General features: G+C 48.2%; 2 protein-coding genes across 3 annotated transcripts in view; both read right to left on the minus strand.

Annotated features, from left to right (window-relative positions):
• LOC135559997 (cdc42-interacting protein 4 homolog) overlaps window positions 1-7267 on the minus strand; it is a 54509-nt gene extending 47242 nt beyond the window's left edge. Inside the window, exon 1 of one of the 2 annotated variants that reach the window (XM_065000953.1) lies at window positions 7013-7267. In XM_065000953.1, the coding sequence (XP_064857025.1) occupies window positions 7013-7036 (24 nt within the window). In that variant the 5' untranslated portion in view covers window positions 7037-7267. The remainder of the gene's footprint in view (window positions 1-7012) is intronic. The other variant, XM_065000954.1, reaches the window with a different exon arrangement.
• An 8463-nt stretch (window positions 7268-15730) lies between these two features.
• LOC115127227 (microfibril-associated glycoprotein 4-like) overlaps window positions 15731-20990 on the minus strand; it is a 6236-nt gene continuing 976 nt past the window's right edge. The window contains exons 3-5 of the mRNA XM_065000956.1: window positions 20666-20762; window positions 18186-18353; window positions 15731-16597 (exon numbers count right to left, since the gene is read on the minus strand). Coding sequence (XP_064857028.1) covers window positions 16317-16597; window positions 18186-18353; window positions 20666-20762 — 546 coding nt within the window. The 3' untranslated portion in view covers window positions 15731-16316. The remainder of the gene's footprint in view (window positions 16598-18185; window positions 18354-20665; window positions 20763-20990) is intronic.

The following is a 20990-nucleotide window of genomic DNA, read 5'->3' on the forward strand; positions in this document are numbered from 1 at the left end:
AGATAGACTCTCCTCAGAGAGACACAGATAGACTCTCCTCAGAGAGACACAGATAGACTCTCCTCAGAGAGACATAGATAGACCCTCCTCAGAGAGACACAGATAGACCCTCCTCAGAGAGACACAGATAGACCCTCCTCAGAGAGACACAGATAGACCCTCCTCAGAGAGACACAGATAGACCCTCCTCAGAGAGACACAGACAGACTCTCCTCAGAGAGACACAGACAGACTCTCCTCAGAGAGACACAGACAGACTCTCCTCAGAGAGACACAGATAGACCCTCCTCAGAGAGACACAGATAGACCCTCCTCAGAGAGACACAGATAGACCCTCCTCAGAGAGACACAGATAGACCCTCCTCAGAGAGACACAGATAGACCCTCCTCAGAGAGACACAGATAGACCCTCCTCAGAGAGACACAGACCCTCCTCAGAGAGACACAGATAGACCCTCCTCAGAGAGACCCAGAGGCTGCATCCCCTACTACTAACCAGGCCCACTAGGGGTTCTGGTCTAAAGTAGTGCCCTACTACTAACCAGGCCCACTAGGGTTCTGGTCTAAAGTAGTGCCCTACTACTAACCAGGCCCACTAGGGGTTCTGGTCTAAAGTAGTGCCCTACTACTAACCAGGCCCACTAGTGTTCTGGTCTAAAGTAGTGCACTATGTAGGGAATATAGTGCCATTTGGGATGTAGCCATGTACTAAACAGAGCTAATGATATGAATACAGGTGATTATACAGAACACATTTACTACAGTCATGTCCTCAATACTGTATCTGAACCAGGACAGAGAGAGAGAGGTAGAGAGAGGGAACGAGAGACAGGGGGGTGAGACAGAGGGAGGGGACGAGAGACAGGGGGCGAGACAGAGGGAGGGGACGAGAGACAGGGGGCGAGACAGAGGGAGGGACGAGAGACAGGGGGCGAGACAGAGGGAGGGACGAGAGACAGGGGGCGACGAGAGACAGGGGGACGAGACAGAGGGAGGGGACGAGAGACAGGAGGACGAGACAGAGGGAGGGGGCGAGCGAGAGAGAAAGAGAAAGGAGAGAGAAAGGAGAGAGAGAGAGAGAGAGAGAGAGAGAGAGAGAGAGAAAGGAGAGAGAAAGAAAGGAGAGAGAGAGAAAGGAGAGAGAGAGAAAGGAGAGAGAGAGAAAAGGTGAGAGAATAACATTTCAGAGACACTTATTGGGTCAATGAAATGGAAGGTCATTCAAGGCACTGCTGATATACACCTAGTGTAACCTCTGTCTGGTACTACTGCTGATATACACCTAGTGTAACCTCTGTCTGGTACTACTGCTGATATACACCTAGTGTAACCTCTGTCTGGAGACTACTGCTGATATACACCTAGTGTAACCTCTGTCTGGAGACTACTGCTGCCTCTGCTCTGATAAGAGGTCCAGACCTTAGTGGCGCTGGTCTTTCTCTACACTGGCCCTGTAACATTAAGGTCTCTGGTTCAACCCCCAGTCCGACTGCTTGTCCCCAATAAGACGCTGCCACAGGATAATCCCCCTGGTCATCATGTGTTGGAACCCTGCCCCTGTTCTGTTGTGTTCCGTTGTGTTCCGCTGAGGTTTGGGTTATGTCCTAAATCGCACCCTTTTCCCTACACAGTGCACTACCTCGGCTCTGGTCAAAAGTAGCGCACTAGCATATAGGGAATATAGTACCAAATTTGGAACGCAGACCTGGTCAGGTTCCAGCTGCAGGGGATTCAGAACAACAGCCCAGCCCGTTGGAGAGATTTAAACATGCAACCTTATTTCCTTTCCTCTCTCCTATCAGTGATCTAACACAACTAGACAGGGTTAGATTCCATGCCATAGATTCCACCTACCAGAGCAATGATGTAAACTGAGTGAGAACATTACTCAGAACACATTTACTACAGTCATGTCCTCAATACTGTATCTGAACCAGGACAGAGAGAGAAAGAGAGAGAGAGGGGTAGGGAGAGGGAACGAGAGAGAGAGAAAGAGAGAGAGAGAGAGAAAGAGAGAGAGAGAGAGAGGTAGGTAGGGAGAGGGAACGAGAGAGAGAGAAAGAGAGAGAGAGAGAGAAAGAGAGAAAGAGAGAGAGAGAGAAAGAGAGAGAGAGAGAAAGAGAGCAGTAGGGAGAGGAGAGAGAGAGAGGAGGAGATGAGAGAGAGGGGGAGAAGAGAGGAGAGGAAAGAGGAGCAGAGAGAGAACATGATGACATCATCATCATAACACTGAGTCCACCTATCAGCCAGGAGAGTCCACCTATCAGCCAGGAGAGTCCACCTATCAGCCAGGAGAGTCCACCTATCAGCCAGGAGAGTCTACCTATCAGAAGAGTCCCTGTCCATTTAAAGGATTAAAGGGGTACTTCGGGATTTTGGCAATGAATCCCTTTATCTACCTCCCCAGAGTCAGCTGTCCTCATGGATATCATGTTTGTGTCACCGCATGAAGTTTGAAGGAAGTTGCTAAGAAACGTAATTACTAACTAGGATTAGTGCAATGACTGGAAGACTATGGGTGTTAGCATTGGCTCACTAAACTACCTCCAACGTCCCTCACACTTCACACAGACGAATGGGATCCATGAGTTCATCTGACTCTGGGGAGGGAGAGAAAGGGCCTCAATGCCAAAATCCTGAAGTACCCCTTTAAGAGAGAATAACTACTAGGGCTGATGGGAGAATGTCCAAATGGCCTCCTATTCCATACATACTAGACCAGAACTGAAATGGCCTCCTATTCCCTACATTCCAGAGCCCAAATGACCTCCTATTCCCTACATACTAGACCAAAGCACCATGGGCCCAAATGGCCTCCTATTCCCTACATACTAGACCAGAGCCCAAATGGCCTCCTATTCCCCACATACTAGACCAGAGCCCAAATGGCCTCCTATTCCCTACATACTAGACCAGAGCCCCATGGCCCCAAATGGCCTCCTATTCCCTACATACTAGACCAGAGCCCAAATGGCCTCCTATTTCCTACATACTAGACCAGAGCCCATGGGCCCAAATGGCCTCCTATTCCCTACATACTAGACCAGAGCCCAAATGGCCCCCTATTTCCTACATACTAGACCAGAACCCCATGGACCCAAATGGCCTCCTATTCCGTACATACTAGACCAGAGCCCAAATGGCCTCCTATTTCCTACATACTAAACCAGAGCCCAAATGGCCTCCTATTCCGTACATACTAGACCAGAGCCCCATGGACCCAAATGGCCTCCTATTTCCTACATACTAGACCAGAGCCCCATGGACCCAAATGGCCTCCTATTTCCTACATACTAGACCAGAGCCCCATGGACCCAAATGGCCTCCTATTCCCTACATACTAGACCAGAGCCCAAATGGCCTCCTATTTCCTACATACTACACCAGAGCACCATGGACCCAAATGGCCTCCTATTCCCTACATACTAGACCAGAGCCCCATAGGCCCAAATGGCCTCCTATTCCCTACATACTAGACCAGAGCCCAAATGGCCCCCTATTTCCTACATACTAGACCAGAACCCCAAGGACCCAAATGGCCTCCTATTCCGTACATACTAGACCAGAGCCCAAATGGCCTCCTATTCCGTACATACTAGACCAGAGCCCAAATGGCCTCCTATTCCGTACATACTAGACCAGAGCCCAAATGGCCTCCTATTCCCTACATACTAGACCAGAGCACAATGGACCCAAATGGCCTCCTATTCCCCACATACTAGACCAGAGCCCCATGGACCCAAATGGCCTCCTATTCCGTACATACTAGACCAGAGCCCAAATGGCCTCCTATTTCCTACATACTAGATCAGAGCCCCATGGACCCAAATGGCCTCCTATTCCCTACATACTAAACCAGAGCCCAAATGGCCTCCTATTCCCTACATACTAGACCAGGGCCCCATGGACCCAAATGGCCTCCTATTCCCTACATACTAGACCAGAGCCCAAATGGCCTCCTATTCCCCACATACTAGACCAGAGCCCAAATGGCCTCCTATTCCCTACATAGTAGACCAGAGCCCCATGGCCCCAAATGGCCTCCTATTCCCTACATGGACCAGAGGCCAAATGGCCTCCTATTTCCTACATACTAGACCAGAGCCCCATGGGCCCAAATGGCCTCCTATTCCCTACATACTAGACCAGGCCCCAAATGGCCTCCTATTTCCTACATACTAGACCAGAGCCCCATGGACCCAAATGGCCTCCTATTCCCTACATACTAGACCAGAGTCCCATAGGCCCAAATGGCCTCCTATTCCCTACATACTAGACCAGAGCCCAAATGGCCCCCTATTTCCTACATACTAGACCAGAACCCCATGGACCCAAATGGCCTCCTATTCCGTACATACTAGACCAGAGCCCAAATGGCCTCCTATTTCCTACATACTAAACCAGAGCCCAAATGGCCTCCTATTCCGTACATACTAGACCAGAGCCCCATGGACCCAAATGGCCTCCTATTTCCTACATACTAGACCAGAGCCCCATGGACCCAAATGGCCTCCTATTTCCTACATACTAGACCAGAGCCCCATGGACCCAAATGGCCTCCTATTCCCTACATACTAGACCAGAGCCCAAATGGCCTCCTATTTCCTACATACTACACCAGAGCACCATGGACCCAAATGGCCTCCTATTCCCTACATACTAGACCAGAGCCCCATAGGCCCAAATGGCCTCCTATTCCCTACATACTAGACCAGAGCCCAAATGGCCCCCTATTTCCTACATACTAGACCAGAACCCCAAGGACCCAAATGGTCTCCTATTCCGTACATACTAGACCAGAGCCCAAATGGCCTCCTATTCCGTACATACTAGACCAGAGCCCAAATGGCCTCCTATTCCCTACATACTAGACCAGAGCCCCATGGACCCAAATGGCCTCCTATTCCCTACATACTAGACCAGAGCCCAAATGGCCTCCTATTCCCCACATACTAGACCAGAGCCCAAATGGCCTCCTATTCCCTACATAGTAGACCAGAGCCCCATGGCCCCAAATGGCCTCCTATTCCCTACATACTAGACCAGAGGCCAAATGGCCTCCTATTTCCTACATACTAGACCAGAGCCCCATGGGCCCAAATGGCCTCCTATTCCCTACATACTAGACCAGGCCCCAAATGGCCTCCTATTTCCTACATACTAGACCAGAGCCCCATGGACCCAAATGGCCTCCTATTCCCTACATACTAGACCAGAGCCCATAGGCCCAAATGGCCTCCTATTCCCTACATACTAGACCAGAGCCCAAATGGCCCCCTATTTCCTACATACTAGACCAGAACCCCATGGACCCAAATGGCCTCCTATTCCGTACATACTAGACCAGAGCCCAAATGGCCTCCTATTTCCTACATACTAAACCAGAGCCCAAATGGCCTCCTATTCCGTACATGGACCCAAATGGCCTCCTATTTCCTACATACTAGACCAGAGCCCCATGGACCCAAATGGCCTCCTATTTCCTACATACTAGACCAGAGCCCCATGGACCCAAATGGCCTCCTATTCCCTACATACTAGACCAGAGCCCAAATGGCCTCCTATTTCCTACATACTACACCAGAGCACCATGGACCCAAATGGCCTCCTATTCCCTACATACTAGACCAGAGCCCCATAGGCCCAAATGGCCTCCTATTCCCTACATACTAGACCAGAGCCCAAATGGCCCCCTATTTCCTACATACTAGACCAGAACCCCAAGGACCCAAATGGTCTCCTATTCCGTACATACTAGACCAGAGCCCAAATGGCCTCCTATTCCCTACATACTAGACCAGAGCCCCATGGACCCAAATGGCCTCCTATTCCGTACATACTAGACCAGAGCCCAAATGGCCTCCTATTTCCTACATACTAGATCAGAGCCCCATGGACCCAAATGGCCTCCTATTCCCTACATACTAAACCAGAGCCCAAATGGCCTCCTATTTCCTACATACTAGACCAGAGCCCCATGGACCCAAATAGCCTCCTATTTCCTACATACTAGACCAGGGCCCCATGGACCCAAATGGCCTCCTATTCCCTACATACTAGACCAGAGCCCCATGGGCCCAAATGGCCTCCTATTTCCTACATACTAGACCAGAGCCCAAATGGCCTCCTATTCCCTACATACTAGACCAGAGCCCCATGGACATAGTCACAAAGCATATCAGAGTAGCTCTGCTGATCAGGGACCAGGTTCCACCTCTTCATATTCAGGGTCTAAATAAAAAGGCCAAACTGATCCTGGATCAGCTCTCCTACTCTGAGACGCTTCGTGAACATAGGCCCTGGTCGAAAGTAGTGCACTATATAGGGAATGGGGGTTTGCCACGTAGGACATAGACTGTCTGCATAGAGTGTGTGACCTGACTGCCCTACTTACAAGCCTGACTGGCCTGTGGCCTGTTGTCCTTTTGATTCAGATCTAGGATCAGCGTACACTACCATCACTCCACGAGTTGGATCATCTCAAAACTGACCTTAGACCAGTGTCTAACTCCATTCTAGTACTCCCCTGGTGAGATCAGACTGCCCATAACCCCCTGACAATATGGTTCACCTGAGTTGGTTCAATAACAGTTCACACCTCGTCACCGCACGCACAAAACACGAGTAATTCAATAGTAGCTCTACAAACCAACTAAATGTTATGATAACATCAATGACTTGCTCATACGTTGAATATGATCATATGGGTTGTAACTAGTTTATATGCGGATGCTGGACAACAACAAAACAATGGATCTATTACAGAAGCCTAGTTAGCTAAGTCGCCTTGAAGAGGTCAAGGTATGCAACATTGCGAAATAACAGCCGCCCTCAAGCTACAAGCTAATTTAGTCTACTTGCCGTGAGTTGTCATCAACTTTGTTAGAGTTAACAGTTGAAAACAATGTCAAAGGCATGTATTATTTTGAGACAGCAAAAACAAACACCTTCTCCATGGAATTTGCTGTTATTGTGTAGCTAAGGTTACTGTAGCTAGTGCATATGTCCTTACCCAAAGATCCGTCCCCCAATCCATGTTTTCAAAGTTCCCACCTACAGAAAAAAGAGGCTTTCTATCAATCTTTAGTTCCCAAACTCTTGGAGGATCCACGAACTTTTGTCTAAAGAGGGGAGATGTCGGAGGAAATGTCGGGAAGTTGACGCCTCAATCATCCGTTCCTTCAAGGGAAAGAAAAATATTTTCGCCCGGTCGTCTTGAAACTAGTTTTGGTCGCAAGACAAGAGAGGGTGGGAGGGTTCGTCACCAGTCTTTCCAGATTTCATGTCGCGAATGTTTCGCTTGGTCTTAAAGGAGCCGAGGTTCATTCTTTGAAGTATCAAGGTTTATACCAAAATGGGAAACACATTTATACATTTTATTGTTACATCTTAAATGTTGCTTATTTACCTTTGTGTAACGTACTACTTTTGCCTAACCAATCTAGCAAATCTGAGTAGGCTTTACAATTATTTATTTTCATGTTAGCTACATGCATTCATTCATTACTACAACCATTACGATAATAAGCAACTAATCTACCATTACTGTTAAAATCAATACCATGACGATGAGCCTATGATTACGATAAAAACGATAACCATTTCTGTTATGAGAATCTCAAGAGGACTAAACCATTTGCCCGTTGACCACACTTTTAGAAAGCCCAGAGAACTTGGTCGTTACTAGCTACCAGTCAAAAACCCCGATTATTTCTACAATTTCTCTTCCTTAAATATGAATTTAAAACTAACCTTAACCACACTACTGACCTTATACAAATAGTTGTTTTCATGAATTTGCAATGATATAGCCCATTTTGACTTTGTGGCTGTGTTAAATAGTGGAAACCGAGACGGTCAACATCAGTAGGTGTGCTGCGGCCCCGCCTCTCTCCCGTTTTACCTGTTTTCCAGACAGGTTCTACAGCACACCGGTTTACGGCTCAAGTCTGACAGGAAGTGGTTGTTTCTGGTATTACATGCCCCAGTTTATCACTGCAACTGACGCCCACACATATCCATTTAACATTTACATTTAAGTCATTTAGCAGACGCTCTTATCCAGAGCGACTTACAAATATCCCTCAATAGTTCATAAAAATTTACTTAATTTTATTCTTAAACCTTCATTACAGTATTATTTCCCTACATAGAAAAATAAAGCCGTAATGTGCACGTTTTATTTACAATCTAATATAACATTTCATATTACAGTTTTATGGAAAACCTCTCTCTTTTTTATCATTCTTAATGAAATGTACATAAAAAAAGATAAATCCTATCTGAGTCAGAAAAAGATATTCATATAATAGGTAAGATATTACAACACTCTTGCCGAGAGCCTATCCAACTGACAATCTCTGAGAAAAAAATATAAACTATTGGAACCAAGACCAAGAAATAACTAACGAAATTACAGTTAATGAAAATGTACCCTTAATCCAGTATAAACTAATGTCTACTCTAAAAAAAAAGTAGGGGTTCAACAAGGGTTCTTCTGAGATCCTCAAAGTACTTTGAAGAATCTTAGGGTTCTTGACACTGAAAATGCCCAACAAAAGGTTCTTCTAACCCTAACCCTAACCCCGGGAGATGGGGTTCATCGAGGAACCTCCTTAGTTGGTGGGGGTTCTTGAAGGAACCTAACTCCCCAACTGAACCTAACTGCCCAACTGAACCTAACTCCCCAACTGAACCTAACTGCCCAACTGAACCTAACTGTCCAACTGAACCTACCTGCCCAACTGAACCTAACTGTCCAACTGAACCTAACTGCCCAACTGAACCTAACTGCCCAACTGAACCTAACTGCCCAAATGAACCTAACTGCACCTAACTGCCCAACTGAACCTAACTGTCCAACTGAACCTAACTGCCCAACTGAACCTAACTGTCCAACTGAACCTAACTGTCCAACTGAACCTAAACTGTCCAACTGAACCTAACTGCCCAACTGAACCTAACTGCCCAACTGAACCTAACTGTCTAACTGAACCTAACTGTCCAACTGAACCTAACTGTCCAACTGAACCTAACTGCCCATCTGAACCTAACTGCCCAACTGAACCCAACTGCCCAACTGAACCTAACTACCTAACTGAACCTAACTGCCCAACTGAACCTAACTGCCCAACATTTGGATTTGAATTTCAAAGGACAGCAGGTGCAGATCTCCTCAATTTAAGGTTTGTCCCATGTACCATGATACCATCTATCATTTCATATTTGTGCAAATCTTTCTAAAAAAAAACAGAAAATAGACACAATTCAATGGATATCAATCAACAAAGAGGTAAGAATATGTAGGCTATAAGAATATGTTGAAGGCTAGCTGTATTGGGCGGAGATGACTGAACTGCTCACTTGTGTGTCTGTGTCTGCAGGTAAACAGACAAGGAGGCATGCAAAGGTATGTCAATTGCAGTGGCAACCCGTTGTGCAGTGGCAACCCGTCGTGCAGTGGCAACCCGTCGTGCAGTGGCAACCCGTCGTGCAGTGGCAACCCGTTGTGCAGTGGCAACCCGTCGTGCAGTGGCAGTGGTAACCCATTGTGCAGTGGCAACCCGTTGTGCAGTGGCAACCCGTTGTGCAGTGGCAACCCGTTGTGCAGTGGCAACCCGTCGTGCAGTGGCAGTGGCAACCCGTCGTGCAGTGGCAACCCGTCGTGCAGTGGCAACCCGTTGTGCAGTGGCAACCCGTTGTGCAGTGGCAACCCGTCGTGCAGTGGCAGTGGCAACCCGTCGTGCAGTGGCAACCCGTCGTGCAGTGGCAACCCGTTGTGCAGTGGCAACCCGTCGTGCAGTGGCAACCCATCGTGTAGTGGCAACCCGTCGTGCAGTGGCAACCCGTTGTGCAGTGGCAACCCGTCGTGCAGTGGCAACCCGTTGTGCAGTGGCAGTGGCAACCCGTTGTGCAGTGGCAACCCGTTGTGCAGTGGCAGTGGCAACCTGTCGTGCAGTGGCAACCCGTTGTGCAGTGGCAGTGGCAACCCGTTGTGCAGTGGCAGTGGCAACCCGTTGTGCAGTGGCAGTGGCAACCCGTTGTGCAGTGGCAGTGGCAACCTGTCGTGCAGTGGCAACCCGTTGTGCAGTGGCAACCCGTCGTGCAGTGGCAACCCGTTGTGTAGTGGCAACCCGTCATGCAGTGGCAACCCGTCGTGCAGTGGCAACCCGTTGTGCAGTGGCAGTGGCAACCCGTTGTGCAGTGGCAACCCGTTGTGCAGTGGCAGTGGCAACCCGTCGTGCAGTGGCAACCCGTTGTGCAGTGGCAACCCGTTGTGCAGTGGCAGTGGCAACCCGTCGTGCAGTGGCAACCCGTCGTGCAGTGGCAACCCGTTGTGCAGTGGCAACCCGTCGTGCAGTGGCAACCCATCGTGCAGTGGCAACCCGTCGTGCAGTGGCAACCCGTTGTGCAGTGGCAGTGGCAACCTGTCGTGCAGTGGCAACCCATCGTGCAGTGGCAACCCGTTGTGCAGTGGCAACCCATCGTGCAGTGGAAACCCGTTGTGCAGTGGCAACCCATCGTGCAGTGGCAACCCGTTGTGCAGTGGAAACCCGTCGTGCAGTGGCAACCCGTCGTGCAGTGGCAGTGGCAACCTGTTGTGCAGTGGCAGTGGCAACCCGTTGTGCAGTGGCAACCCGTTGTGCAGTGGCAACCCGTTGTGCAGTGGCAACCCGTCGTGCAGTGGCAGTGGCAACCTGTTGTGCAGTGGCAGTGGCAACCCGTTGTGCAGTGGAAACCCGTCGTGCAGTGGCAACCCGTCGTGCAGTGGCAACCCGTTGTGCAGTGGCAGTGGCAACCTGTCGTGCAGTGGCAACCCGTTGTGCAGTGGCAACCCGTCGTGCAGTGGCAACCCGTCGTGCAGTGGCAACCCGTTGTGCAGTGGAAACCCGTCGTGCAGTGGCAACCCATCGTGTAGTGGCAACCCGTCGTGCAGTGGCAACCCGTTGTGCAGTGGCAACCCGTCGTGCAGTGGCAACCCGTTGTGCAGTGGCAGTGGCAACCCGTTGTGCAGTGGCAACCCGTTGTGCAGTGGCAGTGGCAACCTGTCGTGCAGTGGCAACCCGTTGTGCAGTGGCAGTGGCAACCCGTTGTGCAGTGGCAGTGGCAACCCGTTGTGCAGTGGCAGTGGCAACCCGTTGTGCAGTGGCAGTGGCAACCTGTCGTGCAGTGGCAACCCGTTGTGCAGTGGCAACCCGTCGTGCAGTGGCAACCCGTTGTGTAGTGGCAACCCGTCATGCAGTGGCAACCCGTCGTGCAGTGGCAACCCGTTGTGCAGTGGCAGTGGCAACCCGTTGTGCAGTGGCAACCCGTTGTGCAGTGGCAGTGGCAACCCGTCGTGCAGTGGCAACCCGTTGTGCAGTGGCAACCCGTTGTGCAGTGGCAGTGGCAACCCGTCGTGCAGTGGCAACCCGTCGTGCAGTGGCAACCCGTTGTGCAGTGGCAACCCGTCGTGCAGTGGCAACCCATCGTGCAGTGGCAACCCGTCGTGCAGTGGCAACCCGTTGTGCAGTGGCAGTGGCAACCTGTCGTGCAGTGGCAACCCATCGTGCAGTGGCAACCCGTTGTGCAGTGGCAACCCATCGTGCAGTGGAAACCCGTTGTGCAGTGGCAACCCATCGTGCAGTGGCAACCCGTTGTGCAGTGGAAACCCGTCGTGCAGTGGCAACCCGTCGTGCAGTGGCAGTGGCAACCTGTTGTGCAGTGGCAGTGGCAACCCGTTGTGCAGTGGCAACCCGTTGTGCAGTGGCAACCCGTCGTGCAGTGGCAGTGGCAACCTGTTGTGCAGTGGCAGTGGCAACCCGTTGTGCAGTGGAAACCCGTCGTGCAGTGGCAACCCGTCGTGCAGTGGCAACCCGTTGTGCAGTGGCAACCCGTCGTGCAGTGGCAACCCGTTGTGCAGTGGCAGTGGCAACCTGTCGTGCAGTGGCAACCCGTCGTGCAGTGGCAACCCGTTGTGCAGTGGCAACCCATCGTGCAGTGGCAACCCGTCGTGCAGTGGCAACCCGTTGTGCAGTGGCAACCCGTCGTGCAGTGGCAACCCGTTGTGCAGTGGCAGTGGCAACCCGTTGTGCAGTGGCAACCTGTCGTGCAGTGGCAACCCGTCGTGCAGTGGCAACCCGTTGTGCAGTGGCAACCCGTCGTGCAGTGGCAACCCGTTGTGCAGTGGCAACCCATCGTGCAGTGGAAACCCGTCGTGCAGTGGCAACCCGTTGTGTTTTGATCCCCAGATCTTTAGGGGGGGAAAAAAGCTTTCTTGTTTTGCATGTTATGTTGGCATTAATACGGGTCACAGATCAGTTTGCAAACAATGTAAAAAAAAATATATATATATAATTAAGTTATTAAAGCCACATACAGACATGGTCTCTTTTTTGTTTTCTTGAGTAAAGGCAGCTCCAAAATGCAGGTGTTTCAGCCTAGCTCAGTGCTTTCTGTGGTGGTGGGGCGAGCCAGCAGAAAATATGGAGCGTTGCGCCGTGATTGGCTCAGTGTTCTGTCACTCATGGGGACACTAGGTCACTGGCAAGTCATAAAGATAGAGTACGAAAATTAAAGCCCCTTGGGTGCTGCCATAGTTGCCTCGCCTGGTTCACCAACTACTTCTCTGATAGAGTTCAGTGTGTCAAATCGGAGGGTCTGCTGTCCGGACCTCTGGCAGTCTCTATGGGGGTGCCACAGGGTTCAATTCTTGGACCGACTCTCTTCTCTGTATACATCAATGAGGTCGCTCTTGCTGCTGGTGAGTCTCTGATCCACCTCTACGTAGACGACACCATTCTGTATACTTCTGGCCCTTCTTTGGACACTGTGTTAACTTCTTGCGTCGAGCCAACCCGGATCCGGGATCATGACTACAGCCTCAAGCCCATTACCATAACGCAACGTTAACTATTCATGAAAATCGCAAAGTTAAATACAAGTAATACTAAATGCATGCTCTTCAACCGATCACTACCTGCACCTACCAACATCACTACTCTGGACGGCTCTGACTTGGACAACTACAAATACTTAGGTGTCTGGTTAGACTGTAAACTCTCCTTCCAGACCCATATCAAACATCTCCAATCCAAAGTTAAATCTAGAATTGGCTTCCTATTTCGCAACAAAGCATCCTTCACTCATGCTGCCAAACATACCCTTGTAAAACTGACCATCCTACCAATCCTCGTCTTTGGCGATGTCATTTACAAAATAGCCTCCAATACCCTACTCAACAAATTGGATGCAGTCTATCACAGTGCAATCCGTTTTGTCACCAAAGCCCCATATACTACCCACCATTGCGACCTGTACGCTCTCGTTGGCTGGCCCTCGCTTCATACTCGTCGCCAAACCCACTGGCCCCATGTCATCTACAAGACCCTGCTAGGTAAAGTCCCCCCTTATCTCAGCTCGCTGGTCACCATAGCATCTCCCACCTGTAGCACACGCTCCAGCAGGTATATCTCTCAAGTTACCACCAAAACCAATTCTTTCTTTGGCCGCCTCTCCTTCCAGTTCTCTGCTGCCAATGACTGGAACGAACTACAAAAATCTCTGAAATTGGAAACACTTATCTCCCTCACTAGCTTTAAGCACCAACTGTCAGAGCAGCTCACAGATTACTGCACCTGTACATAGCCCACCTATAATTTAGCCCAAACAACTACCTCTTTCCCTACTGTATTTTATTTATTTATTTATTTTGCTCCTTTGCACCCCATTATTTTTATTTCTACTTTGCACATTCTTCCATTGCAAATCTACCATTCCAGTGTTTTACTTGCTATATTGTATTTACTTTGCCACCATGGCCTTTTTTTGCCTTTACCTCCCTTATCTCACCTCATTTGCTCACATCGTATATAGACTTGTTTATACTGTATTATTGACTGTATGTTTGTTTTACTCCATGTGTAACTCTGTGTCGTTGTATGTGTCGAACTGCTTTGCTTTATCTTGGCCAGGTCGCAATTGTAAATGAGAACATGTTCTCAACTTGCCTACCTGGTTAAATAAAGGTGAAATAAAATAAATAAATAAATAGTTACATTAGAAGTGGACATCCAAGAAGGCTCAAGGTCATTGGCCACAGATAAAATGCCGTTAAATCACACTATATCTACCGTAGCTTTGATTGGACATGTCAACATCATACTTTCAAAATCTTAGCTGGGAGTCATCATCATGTATCAAGTCAACAATCTACTGGCAAAATCATTTTTAATCCTTGTCATATGAAGGGAAATAATGAAGAGAAATTATAGATAAAACGTGTCAGTGCTCATCGGCCATTGGACATAAACATTACACAACAAGTTGGAAATCGCAAATTCAACAATGAGTGGTTTGGAAGGAATCAGTGGCTAACTGCAAGCATTGCAAAGCAATCATTAGCCTGCTATTCAGTGGATTGGCTGTGTGCTCCCAAGTCTAAGATTAATGGTCTCTGTTCCTAGTTTTAAAATAATAAACATTCAGCATTGGCTATGCTGTCAATGAAGCATGATTTGTGCCACGCTCAAAACAAGTGTTATCTCAGAACTACAAAATCTGACGTTAGTGAGTTCAAGACAACTGGGAACTCGGGAAAAACGAGCTACGGACTGGGAAAACTTTCATCCAACTCGGAATTGTAAATTAGGAACTCGGGCCTCTTTCTAGAACTATGACCTGAAGATCACTGACGTCATGAATCGACCTTGTTTTTTTTCTTCAGTTGTCTTGAAAGAACCATAAATCCAGAGAATACCAGACTTTGATGACAAAGTTTGCCACTAAAATAATAATAATAGGGGAGGGGAGGTTGTTAAAAAATGTACGCCAAAATGTTCTTCAAAACGTTCTTCGAGGATCCATTAAAAGGGGTTCTTTGAAATCCCCTTCAAAGAACCCCTTAAATTGAATCCTCGAAGAACCTGTTGAAGAATATGATGAATATGATGATGATGACGATGATGATGATGGTAATGAATATGATGGTAATGATGATGAATATGATGGTGATGGTGATGATGATGAATATGATGATGCTGGTGATGGTGATGATGATGATGATGAATTTGATGATGAATATGATGGTGATGATGACGATGATGATGATAAATATGATGATGATGATGATGGTGATGATGATGGTGATGATAAATATGATGATGAATATGATGATGATGAATATGATGGTGATGAATATGATGATGATGATGATGATGATGAATATGATGAATATGATGATGAATATGAGGTTGATGAATATGATAGATGCACACAACCATTTTGCAATGAAAACTCTAAGATCATGTTACCACCTTGACTTTGACACATTCAGCCATCCAATCTGACTGATTATAATAAATAAATACACGCAGTAAATAAAAAGACAGAATGCAGTGAATTTGTCTTTGAAATGCTTTAATTATTATTTGAGTCAAGTAACAGTGGAATCAAGAGACAGAGAGCCCATCGTGCTGCTATAACATGAAACGCTACTTTAACATCCAAGATGATAACAATAGTGATGATATAGTGACCATATAAGAGACAGAGAGCCCATTGTGCTGTCATAACATGAAACATTACTTTAACATCCAAGGTGATAATGTAGTGGCCATATTGTTCTCTAGGTGTTAGTGTTACAGTGATAATGTAGTGACCGTATTGTTCTCTAGGTGTTAGTGTACAGTGATAATGTAGTGACCATTGATTGTTCTGTACTGATAATGGTGACCATTAGTGTTGTACAGTGATAATGTAGTGACCATATTGTTCTCTAGGTGTTAGTGTAATGTAGTGACCATATTATTCTCTAGGTGTTAGTGTAATGTAGTGACCATATTATTCTCTAGGTGTTAGTGTAATGTAGTGACCATATTATTCTCTAGGTGTTAGTGTAATAGTGATAATGTAGTGACTGCATTGTTCTCTAGGTGTTAGTGTAATGTAGTGATAATGTAGTGACTGCATTGTTCTCTAGGTGTTAGTGTTACAGTGATAATGTAGTGACCATATTGTTCTCTAGGTGTTAGTGTTACAGTGATAATGTAGTGACCATATTGTTCTCTAGGTGTTAGTGTAATGTAGTGACCATATTATTCTCTAGGTGTTAGTGTTATGGTGATAATGTAGTGACCATATTGTTCTCTAGGTGTTAGTGTAATGTAGTGACCATATTATTCTCTAGGTGTTAGTGTTATGGTGATAATGTAGTGACCATATTATTCTCTAGGTGTTAGTGTCTGACTGGCTAGCTCTGGTGCCCCCTCCTCCACATTGTATTTGTGGAGTCATTTAGAGATGGTGACATTAGGTCAGGACTGATAGAGTCAGGTATGTTACTCCTGCTCCTGAACAGCCACAGCATCAGAGACAGCCCTGATCTTAAAGGAAATGCTTTTCAGAGAGTAGTCTACCCCTTTCCAGTGCTCCCAATAAACAGACACATGAGTGAAAGATGTTTCCGGATGTGGGGCGTACAGGGAGTTAGGGTTAGCATGCGTACAGGCACTGTACCAGAATCCACCCAGGTGGCGCCGGGCACAGTGCTCTTCCGAGGTATCTTGATCTTTGTCGTAGGTGCTGAACTTCATGCTATTGCTAAACGACAAGGAGTCCCCTGGAATCAACCAAAAAAACAGAGCTAAGAAAAGTACCAACAGACAGAACACAGTAACCTGGTTAAACCAACATACAGAGTACAGTAACCTGGTTAAACCAACAGACAGAGAACAGTAACCTGGTTAAACCAACAGACAGAGCACAGTAACCTGGTTAAACCAACAGACAGAGTACAGTAACCTGGTTAAGTAGGGTCTGCCATCATGCCCTGTGAACTAGACTGTGTGTTTACAGGAAGTAGGGTCTGCCATCATGCCCTGTGAACTAGACTGTGTGTTTACAGGAAGTAGGGTCTGCCATCATGCCCTGTGAACTAGACTGTGTGTTTACAGGAAGTAGGGTCTGCCACCATGCCCTGTGAACTGGACTGTGTGTTTACAGGAAGTAGGGTCTGCCATCATGCCCTGTGAACTGGACTGTGTGTTTACAGGAAGTAGGGTCTGCCATCATTCCCTGTGAACTGGACTGTGTGTTTACAGGAAGTAGGGTCTGCCACCATGCCCTGTGAACTGGACTGTGTGTTTACAGGAAGTAGGCTCTGCCATCATGCCCTGTGAACTGGACTGTGTGTTTACAGGAAGTAGGGTCTGCATCATGCCCTGTGAACTGGACTGTGTGTTTACAGGAAGTAGGCTCTGCCATCATGCCCTGTGAACTGGACTGTGTGTTTACAGGAAGTAGGGTCTGCCATCATTCCCTGTGAACTGGACAGTGTGTTTACAGGAAGTAGGCTCTGCCATCATGCCCTGTGAACTGGACTGTGTGTTTACAGGAAGTAGGGTCTGCCATCATTCCCTGTGAACTGGACAGTGTGTTTACAGGAAGTAGGGTCTGCCATCATGCCCTGTGAACTGGACTGTGTGTTTACAGGAAGTGGCAACAGCATGACTTTAGATCATTAGAACACATTTGCCAAAAGCTACAAAATACACCTGACTAGATTTATGCAAATATGTTCAGTACCAGTCAACAGTTTGGACACGCCTACTCATTCAAGGGTTTTTCTTAAATTTGTACTATTTTCTACATTGTAGAATAATAGTGAAGACATCAAAACTATGAAATAACACACATGGGATCATGTAGAAACCAAAAAAGTCTTCAACAAATCAAAATATATTTGAGATTCTTCAAAGTAGCCACCCATTGACTTGATGACAGCTTTGCACACTCTTGGCATTATCTCAACCAAAATGATCACTAATCAGGTTTTCAAGATATGTAACTTTCAAAATATATATATATATATTTTACAGGGATTTCTGTATTTTAAAGTACAAATACCAAAATATAGTTTTTGGGTTGAGTTTTCCTTTAAGACTGAACTCTTCACTTTAAACTTTGTGGCGGAAGCAAGAACATCTGACGTCACCATCGTCTATGGTGTCACATCATAACTCTTCCCCTGTGTGTGTGTTTAGTTCCTACGGGTTGTTGGAAATAGTTCACATTTCGGAAGCAAGAACATCAGTGGTAGTTCACATTTCCAACAACCCGTAGGAACTAAACACACACACAGGGGAAGAGTTATGATGTGACACCATAGATGGTGATGATGTTAAAGCTGAAGAAGAAGAAGAACTCACCTGCCCCTCCGTCTACATAAGTGCCCAGTCTCAGTGTGTATCCATAGTTCTCAGGATCAATGGAGAAGGATGTGTATTTAGCATAAACCTTCCCTCCCTCAAAGTCCTCCATGTCCACTCTCAGCTCATTCTTCTTCCTCAACGTCAGGAGGAAGATGTTATCCAGACCTGACAAGAACAGAAAGCATTAAGGTCCTGTTACATTTCAGCTCCTAGCTCCTTTCCTTACCTCATATCCCCTTTCCTTTAGCTCCTAACCCCCTTCCTTTTACTCCTAGCCCCTTCCTCTAGCTCCTAGCCCATTCCCCTAGCTCTTAGCCCTTTCCTCTAGCTCTTAGCCCCTTCCTCTAGCTCCTAGCCCCTTCCCCTAGCCCCTTCCTCTAGATCCTAGCCCCTTCCCCTAATCCCTTCCTCTAGCTCCTAGCCCCTTCCTCTAGATCCTAGCCTCTTCCTCTAGATCCTAGCCCCTTCCTCTAGATCCTTGCCCCTTCTCCTAGCCCCTTCCTCTAGCTCCTAGCCTCTTCCTCTAGCTCCTAGCCCCTTCCTCTAGCTCCTATCCCCTTCATTTTACTCCTAGCCTCTTCCTCTAGCTCCTAGCCCCTTCCTCTAGCTCCTATCCCCTTCCTTTTACTCCTAGCCCCCTCCTCTAGCTCCTATCCTCTTCATTTTACTCCTAACCCCTTCCCCTAGCCACTAGCCCTTTCCCCTAGCTCTTAGCCCTTTCCTCTAGCTCTTGGCCCCTTCCTCTAGCTCCTATCCCCTTCCTTTTACTCCTATCCCCTTCCCCAACTCCTAGCCCCTTCCCCTAGCTCTTAGCCCCTTCCTCTAGCTCCTAGCCCCTTGCTCTAGCCCCTAACCCTAGCCCCTTCCTCTAGATCCTAGCCCCTTTCTCTAGATCCTTGCCCCTTTCCCTAGCCCCTTCCTCTAGCTCCTAGCTCCTAGCCCCTTCCCCTAGCCCCTTCCTCTAGCCCCTTCCTCTAGCTCCTAGCTCCTAGCCCCTTCCCATAGCCCCTTCCTCTAGATCCTAGCCTCTTCCTCTAGCTCCTATCCCCTTCCTTTTACTCCTAGCCTCTTCCTCTAGCTCCTAGCCCCTTCATTTTACTCATAGCCCCTTCCCCTTTCCCTAGCCCCTAGCCCCTTCCCCTAGCTCTTAGCCCTTTCCTCTAGTCCCTAGCCCTTTCCTCTAGATCCTAGCCCCATTCTCTAGCTCCTATCCCCTTCCTTTTACTCCTAGCCTCTTCCTCTAGCTCCTAGCCCCTTCTTCTAGATCCTATCCTCTTCCTTTTACTCCTAGCTCCCTCCTCTAGCTCCTATCCCCTTCCTTTTACTCCTATCCCCTTCCCCAACTCCTAGCCCCTTCCCCTAACTCTTAGCCCCTTCCTCTAGCTCCTAGCCCCTTCCCCTAGCCCCTTCCTCTAGATCCTAGCCTCTTCCTCTAGATCCTAGCCCCTTCCTTTTACTCATAGCCTCTTCCTCTAGCTCCTAGCCCCTTCATTTTACTCATAGCCCCTTCCCCTTCCCCTAGCCCCTAGCCCTTTCCCCTAGCTCTTAGCCCTTTCCTCTAGCTCTTGGCCCCTTCCTCTAGCTCCTATCCCCTTCCTTTTACTCCTAGCCCCTTCCCCAACTCCTAGCCCTTTCTCCTAGCTCTTAGCCCTTTCCTCTAGCTCTTGGCCCCTTCCTCTAGCTCCTATCCCATTCCTTTTACTCCTATCCCCTTCCCCTAGCCCCTCCCCCTAGCTCTTAGCCATTTCCTCTAGCTCTTGGCCCCTTCCTCTAGCTCCTATCCCCTTCCTTTTACTCCTAGCCCCTTCCCCTAGCCCTTAGCCCTTTCCCCTAGCTCTTAGCCCTTTCCTCTAGCTCTTGGCCCCTTCCGCTAGCTCCTATCCCCTTCCTTTTACTCATAGCCCCTTCCCCTTCCCCTAGCCCTTTCCCCTAGCTCTTAGCCCTTTCCTCTAGCTCTTGGCCCCTTTCTCTAGCTCCTATCCCCTTCCTTTTACTCCTAGCCCCTTCCCCTTCCCCTAGCCCCTTCTCCTAGCTCTTAGCCCTTTCCTCTAGATCCTAGCCCCATTCTCTAGCTCCTAGCCCCTTCCTCTAGCTCCTAGCCCCTTCCTCTAGCTCCTAACCCCTTCCTTTTAGTCCTATCCCCTTCCCCAACTCCTAGCCCCTTCCCCTAGCGCCTAACCCCTTTCTCTAGTTCCTAGCCCCTTCCCCTAGCACCTAACCCCCTTCTCTAGTTCCTTCACTGTTCAATGCTGTCAGTGCAGTACAGCTCCTAGCCCCTTCCCCTAGCTCCTTCCTCTAGCTCCTAGCCCCTTCCTCTAGTTCCTAGCCCCTTTCCCTAGCTCCTAGCCCCTTCCTCTAGCTCCTAACCCATTCCCATATCTCCTAACCCCTTCCCATAGCTCCTAACCCCTTCCCCTAGCTCCTAACCCCTTCCCCTAACTTCTCGTTTGGTTTTCTCAGAGCTGAGGAGGACTCACCCAGCCAGTACTCTCCAGCCACATTACCAAAGCCAGATTTGTAGTGTGCCCAGGGTCTGTAAAAGTTCTCTGTTCCATCCATTCTCCTTTGGAACACCTAAGAGGAGAGAGAGGGCAGAGAGAGAGGGCAGAGAGAGATCGAGAGAGAAGAGATAAGGGGGAGAAGGACAGCGAGGGAAGAGAGGGGGAGAGGGAAGTAGGGACAGAGGTAAGGGAAGGGAGAGAGACACGGGGGAAAGAGAAAGAGGAGGGAGACAGAGGGGGGAGGGGAGAGAGATGTCATTATCATACGTTTTGCACCACCGACACATCACAAACATTACAG

The sequence above is a fragment of the Oncorhynchus nerka genome, linkage group LG15, assembly GCF_034236695.1.
Source record: "Oncorhynchus nerka isolate Pitt River linkage group LG15, Oner_Uvic_2.0, whole genome shotgun sequence".
NCBI classification, from domain to species: domain Eukaryota; kingdom Metazoa; phylum Chordata; class Actinopteri; order Salmoniformes; family Salmonidae; genus Oncorhynchus; species Oncorhynchus nerka.